At 41.8% G+C, this 15,594-nt stretch overlaps 1 protein-coding gene and 1 non-coding gene across 4 annotated transcripts; one reads left to right on the top strand and one right to left on the bottom strand.

Moving 5' to 3' along the window:
* The first annotated feature begins 567 nt into the window (after positions 1-567).
* LOC106576688 (RING finger protein 122) lies at positions 568-13,513 on the top strand. Of its 3 annotated transcripts, none has more exons than XM_045700772.2 (6): positions 568-931; positions 8,837-8,993; positions 11,220-11,262; positions 11,709-11,750; positions 11,912-11,994; positions 13,103-13,513. In XM_045700772.2, exons 2-6 carry the CDS (start codon positions 8,884-8,886, stop codon positions 13,221-13,223), a joined length of 399 nt encoding a protein of 132 aa, XP_045556728.1. In that variant the 5' UTR covers positions 568-931; positions 8,837-8,883; the 3' UTR covers positions 13,224-13,513. The 3 variants fall into 3 exon arrangements, with proteins under 3 accessions (XP_045556728.1, XP_014009471.1, XP_014009470.1); XM_014153996.3 differs by having other exon boundaries at positions 733-937; XM_014153995.3 differs by having other exon boundaries at positions 910-1,615.
* LOC123728817 (U7 small nuclear RNA) lies at positions 7,327-7,383 on the bottom strand. The gene has a single exon (XR_006760589.1). It is a non-coding gene; the product is annotated as a U7 small nuclear RNA (small nuclear RNA).
* Positions 13,514-15,594: the final 2,081 nt, after the last annotated feature.

Here is a 15,594-nt window from a genome sequence, read left to right as displayed (position 1 = left end):
CCCTCCCCACCCCCCGGCCCATCCCTTGTCTAGGAGCCGTTCATGTGTACCTATCTGTTTACCTGTTTGTCCTCATGTCTGTCTGTCTGTCTGTCTATGTTACCAGGGTCGAGTTCCTGCCCAACTGCATTGCATCGACCGATAGTTGCGTGCCACCACTGCCACGTCATTGACTGTGCAGTCAAGCATCAGATTGCTATATCGTATGATGTGGTTAGCTGATATGTTGAATATGTATCCATGCGTTGTAAGCTCTGGCATGGCGTCCGCAATGTAGTCGGCCAGGAACTCAACCCTGTCTCCCCTGCTTGCCTTCCTGCCTGTCTGCCTATATGGCCCATGCTCTGTTGTCACCTAGTAATAGCTTATAGCTGGAAAGAGGGCGGGGGAGAGAGGGAAGTAAAATGAGAGGGAAAGTGAGCAAGGCAGAGAGAAAGGAGGGGGCGGGTGAAAGCAGAGCTGTGATGCAGACAGCGAATCACATGAGCAGGGATATGTTTACAAACGGAGCTGAGGAGGCGTGCTCACTGGATCCATTATGAGGAAGCAGGACTGAGAGCCAAGAGAGAAAAAGAGAGACTGGGACCAGAGGAGAGGTGCTGCCTGGGTTAAACTTAGCAGTGTTAGGCTAATTTTCTCTCTCTCTTTTTTTCACCTCCTCTTTGTCTGTTTTGAAGGAGGGGGGGGGAGCAGATGGCTGGGGCTGACAGAGCAGAGAGCACAACGCCAGTGCGGGCATGAGGAGCTGCTTTCACAGGAACACTGGGCACTGCAGGGAGCCATTCACGTCTTTCCTTTGTTTCCCATAATTGGCAGAGGCAGGTTTCAACAGCAAGAGAGGAAATCTATGTCGAGAGGAAGGAGGAAGGAGGAGGCAGAGAGAAAGAGAGAGAAGGAGAGTAAAACAGAGGACTTCAGAGGAGCAGGGGAGGTAGGGGTAAGCCTTGTGACAATGTTTCTCTCCTTTTGGACTATTAACAATGACATTGACGTGTCTTTAACCTGCCAGGTTTGGATGTTTATATCCTAATATAAACAACGCTATCATCCGGATATCGTTTTGTTTATTTGAAGAGTGGAGCCATTGCAATACGGCTATATTTGATTCCACAATACCTTGTTTTGAGCTTGATTTTGGATTTTAAAAAGTAGCTATCAATTCCTGATGACATTGTTGCTTGATTATTCACATCATGCTTACCTAAATCATCACAAAGGAGAGTGGATTTCAACAATGAGTGACTTGTTTTTGTAATGTTTTACTGGAAACAGACCATCATCCACAAGAGAGTTTCTTGAGGAACTGAGAGTTTTATCCCAAAGGGATTGACTCATAGCCTACAAACACAACAAGGATTGAGTCATCAGTCCTTTTCATTGGGGACAGGAGAGTTTGGATTCACGTCATTGTCTGGAAGCCAGTGACTTATCTGGGGACAATCTCCTCGATCTGTCTGCACTCCAACAAACAAAGACCTAGGACTGGTTGTGACCGCAGACACAGTGACCCTAGTGGTCGTGAGTGACTTCAGACGTTTTGACCCCAATCCACTGATTCCCTGGGTCTCTGGCCATCTGGAAGGTTATTTCATGCACCCGGTCCGGTGGTGTAACGGTGAGTATGTCCTTCCAATGTTTCGTCGCGTAACAATGACCTTTGTGTTTGCGGTGTAACAATGTATTGTCACGTTACAATTGGTTTGCATCTGAGTGGATACGACTCTTATGGTCCTGCCTGTTTTGTGTGCCTTTCTTTTTAACGCTGAGCCCTAAACACTCTCCCAGACATCATGTGTTCACAGAGTGGCCTAACTCTTAGAGCTTGACTATCAATGATTTACTAACATCCTCCTAAGATTACAGAAGCCCCCCACCCCTCTAACCCAAACCCAGCACTCCACCCCCCTCAGAGACAGAGCTGGTGGAATGGCCCTTCTGGCCTGACCTTCACACAGGCAAAGAGGGACCTTTGACCCAGAAAGTACTCTACTCATTGTGGGACTATGGGTGGCATTAGACCTTAGGGTTGCTCAACATTCTCTCCCTAGACGGTTCTGCTGATGACAGTCTGTAATGGCTGCATGGACTGAAAGAACCCAATTCCCCATCTCCTCACACACACACACACACACACACACACACACACACACACACACACACACACACACACACACACACACACACACACACACACACACACACGTCTAAACGTCTGAGTAGAGGGTTTTTCCATTGTGGTCCTCCCAGGTGACACACACTCTAGGCCTGTAGGGCACAAATTATGCAAAGGAGGTGGCAAACAAGTCAGACTGCTCAGTTGATTGGTTGACATACTGTAAATTGAGAAAAGTTGTGACTAAACTTAACAAAAAAAATAAGAAATTATATTACCGAACAAAGATAAATAACATAAAACACAATGTAAAAAAACGTTGGAGTACCTTAAATGATATGATGGGCAGAAAACCCAATTCATCTCCATCGTTCATTGAAGTTGATGGGTCATTTATAACAAAACCTTTCGATTTTGCCAATCATTTCGATGCCTATTTCACTAGTAAAGTGGAAAACTTAGAAGTGAAATGACAACATTGAATAGTGAACTATCATATTAAGATCTAATAATGAAATAGAAGGAATGCTGTTTTGAATTTGGTCAAGTTGGTGTGGGAGAGGTGGGAAAACTACTGTTATCCATCAATAATGATCAGCCACCAGGTATAGACAACCTTGATGGGAAACTATTGAGAATGCTAGCAGACTATATTGCCACGCATATTTGCTATGTCTTTAACCAAAGCCTAAAAGGAGTGTGTCTGTCCACAGGCATGGAAGGAAGCTAAATTAATTCCTTTGTCTAAAAATAGTAAAGCTCCCTTTGCTGGTGCTAACAGCCACACAATCAGTGTGCTGCCTGATCTCAACATGTACTGCACTAACTTAGATGATTGATGATTGGTTAAAAGAAATTGATAATAAGATGATAGTTGGAGCTGTATTGTTAGATTTCAATGCAACCTTTGATGTTATTGATCATAAACTGTTATTGAAAAATCTCACTTGCTAACAGGAAGTCCCATTGAGACCAAGATCTCCTTGTCACGCCCTGACCTTAGAGAGCCTTTTTTATTCTCTATTTTGTTAGGTCAGGGTGTGACTTGGGTGGGCAAATCTATGTTTATATTTCTTTGTTGGCCTAGTATGGTTCCCAATCAGAGGCAGCTGTTTATCGTTGTCTCTGATTGGGGATCATACTTAGGCAGCCTTTTTTCCCACCTGAGATTGTGGGATCTTGTTTTTGTATAGCTGCTGTGAAGCCTGCAGAATGTTACGTTCAGTTTTGTATTTTGTTGTTTTGTTGGTGTTCATCTAATAAAAGAAAGATGTATGCTTACCACGCTGCACCTTGGTCTAATTCTTCAATCAACGAGCGTAACAGAAGATCCCACCACCAAGTGACCAAGCAGCGTGCCCAGGAGTGGAGGACATCCTGGACCTGGGAGGAGGTAATGGCAGGAGACAAGACCCTGCTATGGAAGCAGGCGGAGGCAGCGAGAGGAACGGCGACGAGATCATGAATCAAGGAGACGACGGAGAGAGGCAGCCTCCCCCCAAAAAATGGGGGGGGGGGGGGGGGGCACACGGGGTGGCGAGCGGAGCAAAGGTGGGAACAAGAACCAACTCCTTGTAATTACGATAAGGAGTTGGTCATGGTTCAGATACCATGCTTTGCAGAGATACGTAATGTGTCTCCAGTGCGCATCAAGCGACGATCTACGGTCTGGTTCCACCGGCAACGATCCACGGTCCGGAGCCTCCGGCGACGATCCACGGTCCGGTTCCACGGAAGTGGGGGGAGCCTCAAGCGGAGCGAGGTTTGCGTCCCGCACTGGAGCCTCCACTGAGAGGAGATGCCCACCCGGACCCTCCCCTATAGGTTCAGGTTTGCGGCCGGAGTCCGCACCTTTGGGGGGGGTACTGTCATGCCCTGACCTTAGAGCCTTTTTATTCTCTATTTTGTTAGGTCAGGGTGTGACTTGGGTGGGCAAATCTATGTTTATTTCTTTGTTGGCCTAGTATGGTTCCCAATCAGGCAGCTGTTTATCGTTGTCTCTGATTGGCGATCATACTTAGGCAGCCCTTTTTCCCACCTGAGATTGTGGGATCTTGTTTTTGTATAGCTGCTGTGAAGCCTGTAGAATGTTACGTTCGGTTTTGTATTTTGTTGTTTTGTTGGTGTTCATCTAATAAAAGAAAGATGTACGCTTACCACGCTGCACCTTGGTCTAATTCTTCAATCGACGAGCGTAACACTCCTTTACAAGGGTGCCCTGCATTTTACAATTTACACGTTTTATAGAATACAAGCAACAGTTAAAATACACAATCTCAAATACAATCATAGATAACATCTACATCTCTCAGCTACCAGGTCTTCAATTAATACCCTAAACTGCCTGAGCGGCTGTAAAACATTTAATTTCAACAAGATCTGCAGATTGTTCCAGCAGTGGGGTGTATCAACACGGATCTACATCACCTGCCATCACATGGTTGGAGAGTTATTTATCCAATAGAACCCAGAGAGTGTTCTTCAATGGAAGCTTCTCTAACATCAGATATGTACAGTGAGGTGTCTCTCATGGAAGTTTCCTTGGGCCAGTACTCTTCTCTATTTTTACAAATGATTCCACACTCTATATGTCAGCACCCAAAGCCAGTGAGCTCTCTGAAATTCTAAGTAAGAACTTAAAGTCAGTATCAGAATGGGTGATTAATAATAAACTGGTCTTAAATCTAAAACTAAAAGCGATGTATTTGTTTCAAAACATTCTCTAAGACCTGAACCTCAACTGGAGTTGTATATTAAAGGGTGTGACTATTGATCAAGTTGAGGAAGCTAAACTCCTAGGTATAACATTGGATGGTCATTTATCATGGGCAAGTCATATTGACATACAGTTGAAGTCAGAAGTTTACATACACTTAGGTTGGAGTCATTACAACTAGGTTTTCAACCACTCCACACATTTCTTGTTAACAAACTATAGTTTTGGCAAATCTACTTTGTGCATGACACAAGTCATTTTTCCAACAATTGTTTACATACAGATTATTTCACTAATAATTCAGTGTATCACAATTTCAGTGGGTCAGAAGTTTACATACACTAAGTTGACTGTGCCTTTAAACAGCTTAGAAAATTCCAGAAAATGATGTCATGGCTTTCGAAGCTTCTGATAGGCTAATTGACATCATTTGAGTCAATTGGAGGTGTACCTGTGGATGTATTTCAAGGCCTACCTTCAAACTCAGTACCTCTTTGCTTGACATCACGGGAAAATCAAAAGAAATCAGCCAAGATCTCAGAAAAAAAATTGTAGACCATAAGTCTGGTTCATCCTTGGGAGCAATTTCCAATGCCTGAAGGTACCACATTCATCTGTACAAACAATAGTACGCAAGTATAAACACCATGTTACCACGCAGCCGTCATACCGCTCAGGAAGGAGATGCTTTCTGTCTCCCAGAGGTGAACATACTTTGGTGCGAAAAGTGCAAATCAATCCCAGAACAACAGCAAAGGATCTTTTGAAGATGCTGGAGGAAACAGTTACAAAAGTATCTATATCCACAGTAAAACGAGTCCTATATTGACATAACCTGAAAGGCCGCTCAGCAAGGAAGAAGCCACTGCTCCAAAACCGCGAAAAAAAGCCAGACTACGGTTTGCAACTGCACAAGGGGACAAAGATCGTACTTTTTGGAGAAATGTCCTTTTGTCTGATGAAACAAAAATAGAACTGTTTGGCCATAATGACCATCGTCATGTTTGTAGGAAAAAGGGGGCGGCTTGCAAGCCGAAGAACACCATCCCAACCATGAAGCACTGAGTTGGCAGCATCATGTTTGCTTTGTTGCAGGAGGGACTGGTGCACTTCACAAAATAGATGGCATCATGAGGGTGGAAAATTATGTGGATATTTTGAAGCAACATCTCAAGACATCAGTCAGGAAGTTAAAGCTTGGTCACAAATGGGTCTTCCAAATGGACAATGACCCCAAGCATATATCCAAAGTTGTGGCAAAATGGCTTAAGGACAACAAAGTCAAGGTATTGGAGTGGCCATCACAAAGCCCTGACCTCAACCCTATAGAACATCTTTGGGCAGAACTGAAAAAGCGTGTGCGAGCAAGGAGGCCTGCAAACCTGACTCTGTTACACCAGCTCTGTCAGGAGGAATGGACCAAAATTCACCCAACTTATTGTGGGAAGCTTGTGGAAGGCTACCTGAAACGTTTGACCCAAGTTAAACAATTTAAAGGCAATGCTACCAAATACTAATTGAGTGTATGTAAACTTCTGACCCACTGGGAATGTGATGAAAGAAATAAAAGCTGAAATAAATCATTCTCTCTACTATTATTCTGACATTTCACATTCTTAAAATAAAGTGGTGATCCTAACTGACCTAAAACAGGGAATTTTTACTAGGATTAAATGTCAGGGATTGTGAAAAACTGAGTTTAAATGTATTTGGCTAAGGTGTATGTAAACTGCTGATTTCAACTGTAGTTGTTGTGAAGATGGGGGAGGGGTATGTATGTTATAAAAATATGTGTTTTTGACACAAACATCAACTGTACTAGCTGTTCAGGCTCTGGTCTTGTCCCATCTTGATTACTGTCCAGTAATATGGTCAAGTGCAGCACAGACAAACCTAGCAAAGCTGCAGCTGGCTCAAAACAGAGCAGCACGTCTTGCTCTTAAAGGAAAACTCCAGCCAAAAACGATCTTTTGGTATTAGTCCATTGTTGATATATTCCCAAACTGTTTTGCATGTCAGCAATGAAGTATTCAAGATGCATACCCCACAAGACATGCCACCGGGGGTCTCTTCAAAGTTCCAAAGCAAAAATGTCTAAAAACATGTTTTTACTTTTTCATTATGGGTTATTGTGTGTTGAAGTGGGAGAGAAAAAAAAAAATATTGAATCCATTTTGAATTCAGACTGTAACAACAAAATGTGGATTAAGGCAAGAGGTATGAATACTTTCTGAATGCACTATACACACACTCACATCCCCAGGCCGATGAACAATCCACATGAAAAAAGACTATAGTATAATATGGCATAAATACTGTAGTGTTGCTATCTTTGTATACAATAGTATTCACTGTAGTGTTTTGGTGGACTTTACTGCAGTGTAGTGTTTTTACAGACATGACTGTAGTATTTTACTATAGTGTTTTGTGGACATGACTGTAGTATACTGTAGTATTTACTATAGTGTTTCTGTTTTACTATATTTGACATAGAAGTGGGGGCTTTCTCCTTGATGAAACCTACTGGACAAATACTAAAAGAGCAAATGTACCGTAACCTGTTGGGAACACAATATATAGTCTATACTTGGCATGTAGGTTTCTTACTAATGGGTGGCACAAATTGGGATATGGGGGCGGAGATTGGGAGGGGTATATGCAAATCAGATACTGTAGTATTACTATAATTTAAAAATATATAATGTTTTTGTGGACACTAGTGTTTTTGCAGGCATTACTGTAGTATTTACTATAGTATTCTACAGTATACTATAAAATGATATAGTAAGTACTACACATGCTCTATGGATACTATAGTGTGTAGTATGGTATTCTACAGTATACTACAAAATTATATAGTAAGTACTACACATGATTGAGGGAATCTACAGTGTGGAGTATAGTATTCTTCAGTATACTACCGTTTACTACAGAATTCTATAGTAAGTTCTATAATAAACTGTAGTATTTTTGTATGTGGGATGTGTAACACATTCCAGTCCAACAAAAAGGAGGTTGTATTTCCTATGTAATTGCTTTTAGATGTTTAATTATAGGGATAGAGTTTGTGTTTAAAGGACCATGAATGGAGAGAATATGTGGTTGTGGAATATTTCTGTGCTGGAGACATTGGTTATGGAAATGTTTCGTAACAGATTAGCCTCCAAGGAATGTTACTAAAGTGTTTTTCTTGTTGTCATTATGGAGTGCCTGGCTGCTGGGGTGGCCTTCAGACATGGGACACACACACACACACACACACACACACACACACACACACACACACACACACACACACACACACACACACACACACACACACACACACACACACACACACACACACACACACACACACACACACACACACTCAGGCCTTAATGGGGGAGCTGGTCCAACACACACCCCACTCCCACTGACAGCTCACTTTTCAGTTGAAGTAACTTAGTACTTTGCGTAAAGTTTGTGCAACTCAATGAAGTTCAACAATGGAAGTAGTGTTATATTCATATTTGAAACAAGCTGCTGCTGAGTGGCTAACAGTATGCAATATGCATGCCCAGCCTTGGGAGCACACATGCAATGAGAGTTACCACAAGTTCAGTGCTGGCCAGACAGACAATGTGCAGCCTACTTCACAGTATAAAATAATACAAAACATTTATGCTAATAAGACATTCCAAATTCCACATTTCATTTGATTCAGTCTGTTTCAGATGTAAAACACCCTCTGTGTAGATGAACACACCAACACACACACACACACCACTTAATGTTTTGAAATGCCACATGTAAAACATACTAATTCCTCCAATGTAAAACCTCCTCTCTACATTTTAAATGAAACACACAGTCACTGGAATGTGCTTCAGAATCCATTATTGAGAATGACGCACGCACTGAACTCCTCTTGTCTTTTGTGTGTGAGGACAGAGGGGGCTGTAGAGTTTGGTCAAGTAGACTCAAGGCTCTCTGTCTTCTTCCTCTCTCTGTCTTCCTCCTCTCAGGATGTCTGTGCGGTTTAAGATCGCAGATCTCAGACCCTTACGGCAAGATGCCATCGGAAGACATCTACAACCTGCCCCTCAATGTGTACGTCATCATCCTGGGCATCGGCCTCTTCATCTTTATGCTCAGCCTGATCTTCTGCTGCTACATGTTCAGGTGAGGCTTACTGCACGGCAGTGATCACCTACACTCTTGGGGAAAAAAGGGTTCAAAAAAGGTTCTACGGCTGTCCCCAGATGAGAAGCCTTTTTGTTCCAGGTAAAACCCCTTTTTGGTTCCAGGTAGAACCATTTGGGTTCCATGTAGAACCCTCTGTGGAAAGGGTTATACATAGAACCCAAACAGTTCTACCTGGAAGCAAAACGGTTCTAGCTGGAGCCAACAAGGATTCTTCAAAGGGTTCTCCTATGGGGACAGCTGGAGAACCCGTATAGGTTCTAGATAGCACCTTTTTTTCTAAGACTGTAGGGGCAATATCATTAAGCAAGGTCAATGAATTATGGGCTTGGTAACCCATAGTCAGCTGTAGTTTTCTTTATAGACCACAACGTTAAAGAGCTATGTTTTTGTCAATGTTTGCTCAGCTGGCTAAATTATTGATCCTTCTTTGGGAAGTACAACCCTGAGGCAGACACAATTATAATTGTTTTATTTTACCTTTATTTAACTAGGCAAGTCAGTTAAGAACAAATTCTTATTTTCAATGACAGCCTAGGGACAGTGGGTTAACTGCCTTGTTCAGGGGCAGAACGACAGATTTTTACCTTGTCAGCTCGGGGATTCAATTTTGCAACCTTTCGGTTACTAGTCCAACGCTCTAACCACTAGGCTACCTGCCGCCCCAATCAGGTAGTACAATAGGTTTTGAACAACAATGTGATCAATGCTAGGTGTTGAACAACCTCATGACATCATCAGCTGCCAGGCTTTTTGCTAAGACTGTAATTCCACCTGGAGCAAAATGTGTTTTTTGGCCAAGTCTGAGGCAATGTTTTCTATACTTTCTTGTTGTCCAGATAAAGAACCAAAAAGACATATGTAAATGTGCTCCTGATCAAGTACTTTGCAGCTGTAGCACAGCTAAGTGTAGACACATTGTGACTTGCATTTGACATTCATGTGAATACTATAGGGAAAACTGGTCTCCATCCCGACACATTGGGCAAGATGAGACATGATATGATAGAGAGATGAGATATACTGAAGAAAAATATAAAAGCAACATGCAACAATTTCAAATATTTTACTTTGAGTTACAGTTTATATAAGGAAATCAGTCAATTGAAATCTAATCTATGGATGTCACAACTATGAATACAGATATGCATTTGTTGGTCACAGATACCTTAAAAAAAGGTAGTGGCGTGGATCAGAAAACCAGTCAGTATCTGGTGTGACCACCATTTGCATCATGCAGAGCGACACATCTCCTTCACATAGAGCTGATCAGGCTGTTGATTGTGGTCTGTGGAATGTTGTCCCACTCCTCTTCAATATTGGTGGAAACTGGAACATACTGTCGTACACGTCGATCCAGAGCATTCCAAACATGCTCAATGGGTGACTTGTCTGGTAAGTATGCAGGCCATGGAAGAACTGCGATATTTTCAGATCCTTGCGATATGGGGTCGTGCATTATCATGTTGAAACATGAGGTGATGGTGATGGATGAAAGGCACGACAGTGTGCCTCAGGATCTCCTCCCAGTGTCTCTGTGCATTCAAATTGGCATCGGTAAAATACAATTGTGTTCATTGTCCGTAGCTTATGCCTGCCCATACCATAACCCCACTGCCACCATGGGGCACTCTGTTCACAACGTTGACATCAGCAAACTGCTCACCCCCACTACGCCATACACGTGGTCTGCGGTTGTGAGGCCGGTTGGACGTACTGCCAAACTCTCTAAAACGACGCTGCATGTGGCTTATGGTAGAGAAATAAACATAAAATTATCTGGCAACAGCTCTGTTAGACATTCCTGCAGTCAGCATGCCAATTGCACACTCCCTCAACTTGAGACATCTATAGCATTGTGTTGTGTGACAAAACAGCACATTTTAGAGTGGCCTTTTATTGTCCCCAGCACAAGATGCACCTGTTTAATGATCATGCTGTTTAATTAGCTTCTTGATATGCCACACCTGTCAGGTAGATTGATTATCTTGGCAAAGGAGAAATGCTCACTAACAGGGATGTGAACAAATTTGTGCACAAAATTGGATGGAACATATGGAACATTTCTGGGATTTTGTATTTCAGCTCATGAAACATGGGACCTACACTTTACATGTTGCGTTTATATTTTCATACCAGATCAATGTAATATAGAATTATGTCAAAAATATTTTTTTTAAATCCCTTTTTATAATTCTATTTCAGGTTAAGGCGACAAGGCACAAGGGAGCAATACGGATATAATGAGGTAAGTTCATCTTGTTTGAATAAAACCTTTTTTGTAAAAATGTTTTTTATTTAACCTTTATTTAACTAGGCAAGTCAGTTAAGAACAAATTCTTATTTACAATGACGGCCTAACCCTGCCAAACCCGGACAACGCTTGGTCAATTGTGCGCCGCCCTATGGGACTCCCAATCACGGCCTGATGTGATACATCCTGGATTTTCTGTAGTGTCAGACATACAGACACTAAATAAAACTCTTCAAAAAAGTTGTACATTTCTCAATTCATGATGGCTTTGATCTTTTGCTTCTTGGCATCTTTGGATCGGCAGATGTTGTTGTTGATGTATTTATATTCATTTATAAAGCTGCTCTTTTGTTTTTCTTTTATGGTATAAAATAGTTCTTTAGTTTTTCTTTTATGGTATAAAATAGTTCTCTGTCATATATATGCATCTTTGTTTCTAGGTTGTTTTGAAAGGAGCAGGAAAGAAACTGAGTCTTCTTGGAGTAAGTTGATTTCATTGGTCCAGCTATGCACTTTCCAAATAAGAACATTTGGTTTCAGCAGGGGGATAGAATATTGGCCTTGGCATTAAAGGGTTATGGTGGGGAGTGAGAGACTTTGTTTTTTGAAGGAGTGTTGACGTGATCTCTTTCCCATCCTACAGCAGACCTGTGCAGTGTGCTTAGAAGAGTTCAAAAGCAGAGACGAACTTGGAGTGTGTCCCTGCTCACATGCCTTCCACAAGAAGTAAGTCCCTTCCCACAGTCTTGGCTTTGATGGCATGAAGTGAACAGCTGAAGGTATAGTCAGAAGGAAGACATCAAAAGCAATGAAACACTAAAATTGTAATGTAAAAAAACAGAGACAAAAACCATGACAGAGCCCTCCAGGTGTAGTGTCAAAGTGACAGGCATTTACTGTCTGTGTGACTTTGTCATTTGACTATATGAGCCTGTTTACCCCTAACGCAAGCCATCTGCCTCTCCCTAGTCCAGAGGTGTCAAACATACGCAAGCCCATTCTTATTTGGCCCGCGTGTGTTTTGAGTTTTTTTTTAATTATTGAGTGTGTAACAATTGCCGGAAAGAGCATAGAAAATTCCCAAAACTATTTCTTTCAAATTTCGACGGCGATGAAATATAACACATTTTCAGTGCCGCCTCATTGAAGACTGAATGTGGCCCCCGTGGCAAAATGAGTTTGACACACCTGCCCTAGTCTAATGACTTCTCTCACAGGATATGTTTGACATGTTAGTAGCCAATGGCCTATATAGTAATATGCAGGGTGGTGTGTACAGTTTAACCTTCCCTGAATTGTTATATTATTAACTGTCTACAGTGTTGTTACAATGTGCAAATAGTAGAAGTACAAATGCCAAGGGGAAATAAATAACCAGATAAATAAATATAGGTTTTATTTACTTTGGTGTTTGTGCTCCATCGGTTGCCCTTTTCTTATCGCAACAGGTCACACATATTGCTGCGATGATCGCACACTGCGGTATTTCACCTAACAGATAAGGGAGCTTATCAATATTTGATTTGTTTTTCAAATTCTCTTTGGATCCTAGGAATCTAAGGGAAATATGTGTGTCTCATATCGTCATACATTTGTCCGAAGGTGCAGCTCAGTTTCCAACACATTTTGTGGGCATTGGGCACACACTTCTTCTCTTGAGAGCCAGATCTGCCGATGGCGGCCTCTCCCAATAGCAAGGCTATGCTCACTGTCTGTACATTGTAAATATTTTCCTCTGTTTTCTGTCAGTCTCTCTCTCTTTCTCTCTCTCTCTCTCGCTCTCTCTCTCTGTATGTCTATAATATAATACATTCCCCGCTCTGCCCCCACGCAGGTGTCTGTTAAAATGGCTGGAGATCCGCAGTGTCTGCCCTATGTGCAACAAACCTATCTGCCGTTTGCAACCAGACCCCCCACAGGGTGCAGAGGGGCCCCAGAGGCCAATGGAGGTGTGAGAGGAGAGAAGGACCCCACCACAGCACCTCAACACCACTAACTACAGTCCCAACCTGTCTCTTCCAGACCGCCCGACCCCTAAAAATCACACCCTGGTGAAGGGAATCGGGCATTCCATCCTGACCTCTCCCATATATCCCTATCCTAGTTCTGACAGACTATTTAAATCCACTCTTTGAAGGTGTTAGAGCCCTGCAGGTGTGTGTGAGATAAGACTTTAAAGTGGAACTCATAGAACAATTTTGGGGGACAAACTGTCAGTACCCTCCATCCCATGTTGCCAATTGAAGATAGGGTGTCCACTCTGATTGGTCGATGTGTAACATAGGACCTGGATGGAGGTGACACCCACATACCACGCCCATAGCTGCGAATATGGGCCATTGAGGTACCCAGCTATGACATAGGGTACAGTGACCCTGTCTCTAAATAACACATCAGGGTCATTCTTGATTTGCAGTGCCTTTTGGGCATGGCATTTTGGAAGACATTTACTTAATTTTTGTTTAATTGTTTTTATTTAAATGTATTTGGGTACATCTTCCCATTCTAAATAAATGAATATGGCCGATTTATGACTTTAAGTAATTTTGACGATAACCTTGTGCCACCACTAGGAGTAGAAACACCAATGATGCCATTATCGTATGTCAGAAAGTGCGACCATTCTGCCTGCGCTGTCGGTTGAGGGACTGGCATCGCGTAGGAGTGACCCACCTGTCGGAAGACAATGCAATGTTGGTAATACCAATGACACATTTTTTGTAATTGAGGACTTTCTTAAATGGAGACCACAGCTGCTTAAATCTAATGTCATTAACCCTTCATTTTCTAAAGTTATATGATTAATCGCTCACAATGTAATTTCTCTTCATTTAAATTGATTAGCCTAACACTAATGACACTTTATTTAGACACACCATATTATAACACTCTAAAAGGGTGTGAATAGCTAACAACTTTCTTTAATATAGACTACTCCTCCGATAAGAGTTTTTCCTGGAGGGAATGCTCAAGGTCCTTGTATATCTTTTGTGTAATGAGTAATCTCAGAAACCCAGAACGAAAATCTTACGTAATTACGTCAGATGCTCGATTAGATTCTGGAGGAGAGGTATGAGGAAAGATACTAACACGACTAGCGAAGTCTCTTTAAACAATGCATTAAAGAGACAGTTTTGCAGTAGAAAGGACTTGCATTATGTTTTATCATTAATAAACAGTTCAATATAAACAAAAAATGTGTATGATGTGTAACTATTTGTCATTAAGTGTTTTTCATGGTTGAAAAGCTGAGGGACGCAAATGCCATCGCAATTCAATTAAATATATAGTCTTTAAGTTATTTCTAAGGAATTGTTTTGTATTATAACTGACTTTCAATAAAGTGTAGTGTTTCAGTGATATTGAGAACTCTGATGTCATTCATTCTTTAGCATTAAGCATGCAAATGTTGTATATTCAGCTAACCCTGCATGGCCTTAGCTGTGCTCCACTGAATGCACTGAACAATACTGAACAAAAATATAAATGCAATGTAAAGGGTTGGTCCCGTGTTTCATGAGCTGAAAAAAAAGATGCCAGAAATGTCCCATACTCACAAAAAGTATTATTTCTAAAAACAATCTGTGCACAAATGTTTTTTAACCTCCCTATTAGTGAGCATGTTATCCTTTGTCAAGATAATCCATCCATCTGACAGGTGTGGCATATCAAGAAGCTGATTAAACAGCATGATCATTACACAGACACAGCTTGTGCGGGGGACAATAAAGGCTACTCTAAAATGTGCAGATTTCTCACACGACACAATGCCACAGATGTCTCAAGTTTTGAGGGAGCATGAAATTGGCATTTTAACTGCAGGAATGTCCACCAGAGCTGTTGCCAGAAAATGTTAATTTCTCTACCATAAGCCGCCTCCAACATCGTTTTAGAGAATTTGGCAGTATGTCCAATAAAGCCCCTTTGTAGGAAAAACATATTCTGATTGGCTGGGCCTGGTTCCCCAGTGGGAGGACCTGGCTCACAAGTGGGTAGGCCTATGCCCTCCCACGCCCACCCATGGCTGCGCCCCTGCCCAGTAATGTGAAATCCATAGACTGGGCCTAATGAGTTTATTTCAATTGACTGATTTTGCTTATATGAACTGTAATCTTTGAATTTGTTGCATGTTGCATTTATATTTTTGTTCAGTATAATTACTGCTTGACTACTGTGAACAGAAAATAGATTCATCCTAAATATCCACAGCCAAGATGGGCTGGATTTATAATATTATGTCCTTGCCTTCAAGTTTGTCTTCACCTTCATCTTCAAATATTCAATGTAATGGTCAGTGGACACAAACTCTGAACCAAGATTGAACCA

Source organism: Salmo salar, chromosome 18, assembly GCF_965601325.2.
Source record: "Salmo salar chromosome 18, fSalSal1, whole genome shotgun sequence".
Lineage (NCBI taxonomy): Eukaryota > Metazoa > Chordata > Actinopteri > Salmoniformes > Salmonidae > Salmo > Salmo salar.
The sequence above is the reverse complement of the archived record's forward strand: the minus strand, read 5'-3'. Positions and strand labels throughout refer to the sequence as shown.